Raw genomic sequence first — 8,524 nt, 5'->3', positions numbered from 1 at the left:
TCAAAATCACCATGCTGGCACGTTCTGCTTCTTATGCCTAAACTGAGCAGGATACGAGATTTAAGTCTGATTAAAGTCATTGGCATGTACTAATTACACCAGCATCATTAAAACACCACCCTTAAGGTTTTTACGCTGCGCCATCATCCGTAGCTGAGGTGCTGGATGAAACGCAAGCAGTTGCTACTGCTCTGTGTGCAGACACAGCTCGAAGGCAGTTTGATCTGACTGTCTGCTGTCACCACCCTGTGGCAAAAAGAGTGTGTGGCCATTCATTGGTCTAAACAAAGCAACCACACAGAACCCATTGCACATCAAATCATTTCTAGGGGAGCGATATTCCACTGGCCCCGGTCTGGTAGGTTTTCCTCAAGGCTTTTATGGGATTACTAGTCCTTTTATCGTGAAGGATCACAGATGAGATTAGGGTTCCTTTCCATTTTTGTATCTTCCTCTGGAGTAACTCCCTTGGGATAGGGATGCAAAATGTTAAACCGGTTAACTGATTAGCTGATAAGCTTCATTCTTATCGGTAAGGTATTCCGATTTAAACTCTGGCTGCGGGACTCCACTGCCACCCCACCCCCAGGGTCCCAGCTGCCGGCCCCGCACCTGGGGCTGTGTGTGGGGCAGCAGCAGAGCCCTGGGCGTGTGGGAGGGTTCCAAAGAGGATGGAGCTCGGCTGGTCTCAGTGGTAGCAGATGATAGAACAAGGAGTAATGGTCTCAAGTTGCAGTGGGGGAGGTCTAGGTTGGATATTAGGAAACACTATTTCACTAGGAGGGTGTGAAGCACGGGAATGGGTTACCTAGGGAGGTGGTGGAATCTGCATCCTTAGAGGTTTTTAAGGTCAGGCTTGACCAAGCCCTGGCTGGGATGATTTAGTTGGGGATTGGTCCTGCTTTGAGCAGCGGGTTGGACTAGGTGACCTCCTGAGGGCTCTTCCACCCCTGATCTTCCTTGATTCTATGACCCATGGTGGCAGCAGCAGAGTCCTGGGCTCACAGGGAGGCAGCCGGGGCCTGTGGCCAGCAGCGAGCGGAGTCTCCGGGCGTGGGGGCAGCAGCTGGGACCCCGGTCTTGTGGGGAGGCAGCAGAGCCTAACGGTTAAACATTTAAGTGCTAAAATGTTAATAGTTTCAACATTTACTTTTTTAAAACGTTATTTACATCCCTACCTTGGGAACAAGCACAGGCATACAGACTTATTCCACAGCTTTCTCAGTGGTGGAATTTTCACTGTTTTAAACTTGGTGGTGGATATTTTTGTGCACCTCTCTTCCCTTTTATATTTTCAGCAATGAAAATTCCTACTTCCATTTTTCCCTGAGTGAAATGCAGAGAATGAATTAACCCTTGAGCTGACATTTTCCTATCCATCACAGAGGAGGAGATGGTTCGGACTGCAAGGAGCACAGCTGAGTTTTGGGACTAAGTTGTCTTGTTTAAAGGGACAATCAAAACCTATCTGTTTTGCAAACGTTTTTGAAGCCAACTAAGCAGCCAGAGGGCAGAGAGGCAAAGCACCTCAGAGGTGGAAATATGGTGCAGCCTGCTACACAGACACATCAGTGTAAACGTATTTGGATCACGGCTGAAAATCACCCCGTTTGTGTACTGAAATTAGCTACTGTGGCAGAACATATCCATTATAGCAGCCACACACATCCTGTGGCTCTGGGACCACATGGACTGCTTTAGCCCTGCATGCAGCTTTCATCTTGTGTTGAATGCTTCCCATGACAACTGTGCAATGATGTGCTCCATCGGGAGCGCTGGCTAGGTGTGTTCCACCTCCATGTGCCGTGGAATGGGCAGGGAGTGAAGACACCTGCTCTGATGGGTTAGTTCATAGAACACGGCCAGATCACCATTATCTACACTCCGCATTTGCAGAGGGCTCCTTCCTCACTGCCCAGCCATTCACCTGTGCAGTGTGCCAAGGGACCATAAATGGCAGCAAGTCAGAAGGGGGTAACGGCAGCACAAGGCACCAGGCAGTCATGCCTCTGCCACCCTTGTATGGTGCAACAGCTCGTTAGTGCTTCTAAGTGGATTGGCTCTGCATGAGACGGACAGATTTTAAGGCCAGGAAGGGACTGTTATAACCATCATTTTGAACTAACCTCTTTCATAATCCAGGGCAGAGAATTTCACCCAGTCAATCCTGCAGTGAGTCTAATAACTTCTAGTTGAGCTAGAGCATATTTTTAAAAAGACATATCTGATCTCAATGTAAAGACTGCAAGCGACAGAAAATCTACCACATCTCTAAGTAAGTTGTTCCAATGATTAACTCCCTGGTCAAAAGTTTTCACCTTAATTCAGTCTAAATTCTCTAGCTTCAGTTTCCATCCATTGGATCTTGCTCTGCTTTTGTCTGCTAGGTTGAAGAGCCTTCTACTAGGTGGTCAGACTAGATCATAATGGCCCCTTCTGCCATTAGAATCCATCGATCTGACATGACAGAGCTGGGTACGTCACATGAGGGAACCAAGAGCAGTAAGAAACATGGAAAATTCACATAAGATACTACAAAGCATTTTATTTTTCATAAGAAATTGAGGTATACAGTTATAGGTATACTTTGCACAGCACGCAGGCTACATGACGACAGTGTCCAACTCAGTTGGAAAAGGCACTGCTTGGAGAATACACGGCTCCCACAAGCCTCATTTTGTCACTGGAAAGGAACCCTTGCTGTACCGAGATACAAACAAATAGCTGGTAACAACACAGGAGGCCTGAAATTACTCACTTTATGAGGAGACTGTACAAGTTTTCCCGCACACAGCACAGGACAAGCCTGCTTGGCTGTCTGGGAGGATACAGTAAGGTTCCCATGGAGAGCACAGGAGGGGTATATTACTGAGCCCAAGCGGGTAGGTGGTGGACATGAGAAGAAGCCCAATGGGACACAGGACGGAGCTAAGAAGAATGCTGCTGAAAGAAAGAAAGAGGTGGGGGGTGGGTGAAGGGCACAGTAAGAGCACACTTGACAACATGAGGATGAACCCATTAACTGCTCCATGTTCTGTTCACATTTAGAGGAAAAACATACCGCTGAACTCCGAAAATTATGGCTCCCCTTTTTCTTAAGCAGACCAATCGGAGATGTCGCAGAACCATGAGCCAGATTAAAATGGCAAGACAGAAGTCTACCTGATTGCACGTAGCCAACTCTGAACAGCGAGTGTCAAAGATGTTACAGGTGTCATATTCGTGAAGAGTTTTCTCAGATGGCCATTGCACTCTCTTCTGCCCACACTGCGGTTAAAGCAACAGCTCCCCATGCCACGACGGCTGACCGAAGGGGGGTACTCCACTACACTGCTTCCATGTTGCCCTTGCTGCGTGTGACATTTCAGTCCCAAGGGAGAGTGTCACCTGCATGCAGCTGCACAGCATTCACTTGGGAGATCTGATGGGTACGCAGAATTAAGGGGAAGAGCAAAGAGTCCCATGACCTTTATAATGGCTGGTCAGTTTTGGCATGTCTGAATCCAGGGATGAAGCCATGCCCTGGAACGCTTCCAATGTGCAGCAGGCTAGGCGTGGAGGGGGAAAGAAAGAATACTCCACCCTGCTCCCCCTATGCAGCTGCAAAACACCCTCAAGCCTAAACAAGCAGCTCCACGCTTTGAAAAGTTCTTCTTGCAAAGCAGGAAATTCCCCAAATGCTGTTTATATTTGCCTGATTTGAGTGAATTTAACATGGGAGAAAGGTGATGAATGACAGCTCTATAAAATGAAGGCTCCCGTTTAGAGAGAACATGTACATGACAGGCGGTGCACACTTTCCCTCGCAGCCCAACTAAACAGAACCCAACCAGCTTTGGGGTTGCCAACGTATTTCAGTCTTATGTATTTTAGCCACTGACCTCTCTGCCAAGAATTGCTGTTAAAGGTGCTAGCTGTGACACTGGTCTGGGGTCTGGTAAAAATACCACCTATCCTTCCTTCTTAGGAATAGGAAATGCATTTTTGTACCAGTTTGAAATGTTCAAAAATTACTATTGGATTTTCCCTCCAGAACTGCAAATTCTGTGCACAATCTGCAGCTCTCACAAAGTGCAGGTTACAAAACCTAAACGTCCTCCTTGGAAACAGATAATACTACAGTGACTCAAATAAAGCTGAAAAGAAAATAACCCGCTGAACACAGGAATGTGGTACAGTCTATAGCTATGTTATAGGTACAGTACTTAACAAACAAACAAACAAAAAATTGTTTCAAGGTTTTTGAGTGAAACCATTTTGCTGCCTCCTAAAACAATGCCTGGCCTCTTAAATCTAAAGTAAACGTTTAGAGAGTGAGTATATTGTCCTGGCTTACCAGCTACACCAAAAACTGAACCCTTACCTCACTTCATTTTGACCAGTTATATCAGGGCCTGGTCAGGAGAATGACTATGGTATTGCTACCCAGTTGTGCTTAAAACCCAGACTCAGAGCAAACACCAGGAAGAGGAGGAGAAAGTAGTAGCTTGGCTAGAAAGAGATGTTTCCTGTGAGTGTTCTCTTGGTTTGGTGAGCTCACCACTTACTGCAGTCCTTTGGAGTGGTTTTATTAATAAACAATTTTCCAGTGGGTTGGCTGTTCACAGTTTCTCTCTTTCTCACCACAAAATCGGTTGTAAGTTGTCTGGGGGTCAAATCCCAGGATCTCCCTTTCCTCGTGAATCCGGAAGGAAAACGTAGAAACCGAGGTGCCTGTAAAATACCTGTGAAGGAAAATAGAACTGGTTATTGGAGAAGGTTTTGTTTTTAAGGTACAAATAATGGCCTTATCAAAGTCTAATCTGTTTATAATGAGTTATCTGTAATCAGACACACAGACATTACTGCATCTCATTCAGTCGCATTATTTAGGTTTGCGAGATTCAATAATTTTAAAATCTGACTTCACATACAAACTGAACAGACACGTACAAAAATCAAACTAGCTACCTAGCATGTGCACAGATCCACTGGTCAATAATTGCTATTCCTCCATCCTTGTAGAGTTCTAGCTCCTCCCAAGTGGGTTCAAACCTCACCATCTCAGGCAGTAATTTCTTGAGCTCTTCAGTCTCTGAAAGAAAAAAAATGCCATAAGCCACCTGGCACAGGACCGTTAGAGAAAATGACTAATATTGCCCTATACCTACATTTCACTGAAGAGCTGGACCAAACTGGTGGAAAGGTTGCAAACCAGAGGAAGCTCAAATTTGACCTAGGATGTGTAAACACGTCTTGCTACATGACTGGGGAAGTTTTGGGGGACAGGTGCCAATGAAGGAGTGTTAGACACACTTTGCACGGATGAGATAGCAAATGCTGATGGACTGAGGGGGCCTGGAATTGACGGGCCTGGGAAACAGGTGGTACCACTAGTCTCCCTTTCTAATCCTACAGAGGCAAGAGACAATGATTGCACCTCTAGGGTATATGCCACAATGGCCTCCCCTCGCAATGCTTTTTTAACGACACCCGTGGAATAATATAAAGAAAAGGTGCAGTGGAAATGGGAAAGAAGAGGAAGAAAAGACAAAAATACCCACCCCTTATTAGGAGAGACTATTAAAAACAATGCGAGATGTTTTCCTGTGAATTTAATGCATATGAAAGGTGCTACTTTGACTGGTCTGGAAAAAAAGTCTTATTCTTTCCCAGAATAGGTACAGCACGGCCAGAACCTCCCTCCTTTATCAATGGGCCTCATCCCTACCCATGAGAGGCCAACACTATGGCTGAGGCAAGTTCCATCTCCTCACCCATATACTCTGATCTCCCAAAGCTGCCAGTTATAGCTAGTCACGATGATAGTTTGTGCTATGTGGACATCTGCTCCTGGGAGCTGGACCAGGGCATCACGCTTGTTTCATGCAGCTGGCCAAACAGCCCGCGTGAAACACCCAGTGACTGCTTTCTAGGCACGACCTATTTGGGCTGGATTTGAACGGTCAGCATGGAGATGAAAGGCTCCAGTCCCTCTTTTAATTTCCTGGGCTGATCAGTCTCCCAGGAAGGCTATCAATATTCAATAATCCATGAATATGAAGGGACAACTGTTGCCACATTGACCAATCTCTATTGTGAAGTAAGACCCAGGATTAAACAGGTGTGCATACCCTCCACAATGGCATCAGTGGCTATGAAAACTCTCTTAAGTTTATGCCTCTCCATGAGGCTGCGGATTTTCTTCACTGCTCCATGAAGGCTTGGCACATCTTCTCTGTGACCCCAGATGAAGTCTTTTCTTCTGAGGTGAACCCCAAGGTATGGCCCGCCTACAGCAGTGCCCAGCTTTACCTTCAGAGAACAATCAGCACATGGTGTAATCAAAATACACTAGTATCAACTCAGAATGAAAAGGGTCTTGGGTACATGAACACTTGCGCTGAAGTAGGTACAGCACTGAGTTAATTCAACTAAAGCGAGGCATTGTAAGGTGTGTGTTGACAATATTTTGTAGCACTTACAGCTGATTACTGTGTTTTGATATCTGGCAGCAATGAATAAACAAACCATGCAAGATGGAGAGAGCTGTTAATAAAGATCTCAAATTTATCATCAAAGAGTGTCCTCATTAAACTAAAGCGACTGACAGTTCTGAACAGCACACTGCTCCATCCAACAAGATGCAGAACAGACAAAGTTGTCCTTCATGGAATTGGGTGTGGCATGCTGTGCTCAAAGCCGCACCCTGGAATCCCCATATTCACCACTATCATAGAATTATGATGTGTTTTGTACAACGTATGCCTTGTGAGGTATCATTTTAAAAGTATTGATCTGTTGAACATTAATACCCGGTTGGATTGTATGTGCTGTCATTGTACAGGAAGTTATGAAGTTTTGCTATGTGTGCGTTAGGCTGGGAACATCCACAACCAGCCTTTCAGGTGCAACAACGGAGGAGCCAGACGCTGCTGATAGCCCATTAAAGGACTCCACACTCCCAAAGACTATCCCAGGAACCGTATACAATGGAGACTTCTCAGAGATAGCACATAGACAATGGAGACTGCTTCACTCACATCATAGCAAAGGATCTTTCCAGCAAGCTCAAAGAAACTATAAAAGAGGGGAAGTGACATCATCACTTGGCCTCATTGCCCCCCAACTCAACACCTGGAAACATGTCTGAAAGACTGAACTGGGGAGGCAGTCCCAGGCTGAAGGAGAGTTCCAGCCTGTGTATGGAAGATCTGTAACCTGCTTGTATGATCTATCAGGGTGAGACTGACTGATTCAAATCCTGTCTAGTTTATAGAACACAGACTGTGATTTTTACTTTTATTTCTTAGGTAACCAACTTTGATCTGTACACTTACTACTTAAAATCTATCTTTCTGTAGTTAATAAATCTGTTTTATATTTTACCAAGAACAGTGCATTTTGGTTGAAGTGCTTGGGAAATCTGCTCAGGAACAAGAGCTGGTGCATGTCCTCTCCACATTGAGAGAGGGGTGGACTGGGTTATAAACCTATACTGGTCAGGCTTCTGACCAGAGCAGGTCGGTATAGCCCTGGGGTCCTCGGCTGGGGAGCTGGGGGAACTGGCTGGAGCCTCTCTATTGTTAGTTCATGAGTGGCTAGGAGAAGCATTCATATAACTCAGCTGGGTGTGTCCCTGCCCTTGGTTGTCTGTGTAAGTGCAGTACCTGGAAAGGTTTGCAGCTTGTCACAATATCACAGTGAGAGAGGGAGCCCAGGTTGGTAAGCCAGAGGGCTCAGCGGTAAGCCAGTTCCAGGTTGCACCCCAGGAAACCCATCACAGTGAGACTTGCAATGCTGCTCTCTAGCAAACAGTTCAGTCAACAAGATCGGAACTGACTGGGAAAACTTCGTTCCAGAGAGGAAAAATCTTGGAAGGGCAGAGAGACTAGAGATGCTGTGTACTAGAATCATCACATTCATAGTTACTTCCCAATCCCTCTCACAGTGCAGTCAAAATACTAAACAAATCTATTGGATACATCTGTTACAGAAAAAACAGATTACAAACTACTTTACCTTCATCTGTGTCCAGTCCTCATTGTAGTCTGTCCTGTCTGCCTCATCAGTGGAGTGAAGGTATTTCCTCCTAAACTCATCCCCCACCACACGCAGGTGTTTAGCAAACACCATACTTCGACGGGTCTGTCAGGATGAGAGGAGCTGCTGAGTGACTGTCTGGGAGTAGGGAGAGAGCTATAAACACATGCATGGGAGAAGCTGCTTCCATTTAGAGCTCCTGGAATGGGGTTACTTTTAACACATTCCTACAATGCTGCAAGGTAACAATTTCCAGCATTTAAGGGTACTTTCTACCAACCTGTGGGTAACTGCACTTACATCCCATATACACAACTCATCACTGCAGGAGTGTTTCAAAAGTGCCTTTTAATAGCTAGACCTACAAACTGGGAAAAGAGTAGAGATTTATCTACCTTGTAGTTTAAATTTAGTAATTTTTAACTTTTGTATAACACATTTCAAAACAGAGCAAGGATAGTATTTATTTTACTAACAAATGTGTTATCAGCACCCAGCCAAT

General features: G+C 45.4%; 1 protein-coding gene across 1 annotated transcript in view; it reads right to left on the bottom strand.

Moving 5' to 3' along the window:
- Positions 1–2,614: 2,614 nt before the first annotated feature.
- The window catches only part of POFUT2 (protein O-fucosyltransferase 2), a 31,589-nt gene continuing 25,679 nt past the window's right edge, over positions 2,615–8,524 (bottom strand). The window contains exons 6-9 of the mRNA XM_074966925.1: positions 8,002–8,127; positions 6,114–6,294; positions 4,951–5,074; positions 2,615–4,724 (exon numbers count right to left, since the gene is read on the bottom strand). Coding sequence (XP_074823026.1) covers positions 4,571–4,724; positions 4,951–5,074; positions 6,114–6,294; positions 8,002–8,127 — 585 coding nt within the window. The 3' untranslated portion in view covers positions 2,615–4,570. The remainder of the gene's footprint in view (positions 4,725–4,950; positions 5,075–6,113; positions 6,295–8,001; positions 8,128–8,524) is intronic.

Source organism: Natator depressus, chromosome 11 (genome assembly GCF_965152275.1).
Source record: "Natator depressus isolate rNatDep1 chromosome 11, rNatDep2.hap1, whole genome shotgun sequence".
In the NCBI taxonomy this organism is placed as follows: Eukaryota; Metazoa; Chordata; order Testudines; family Cheloniidae; genus Natator; species Natator depressus.
The sequence above is the reverse complement of the archived record's forward strand: the minus strand, read 5'-3'. Positions and strand labels throughout refer to the sequence as shown.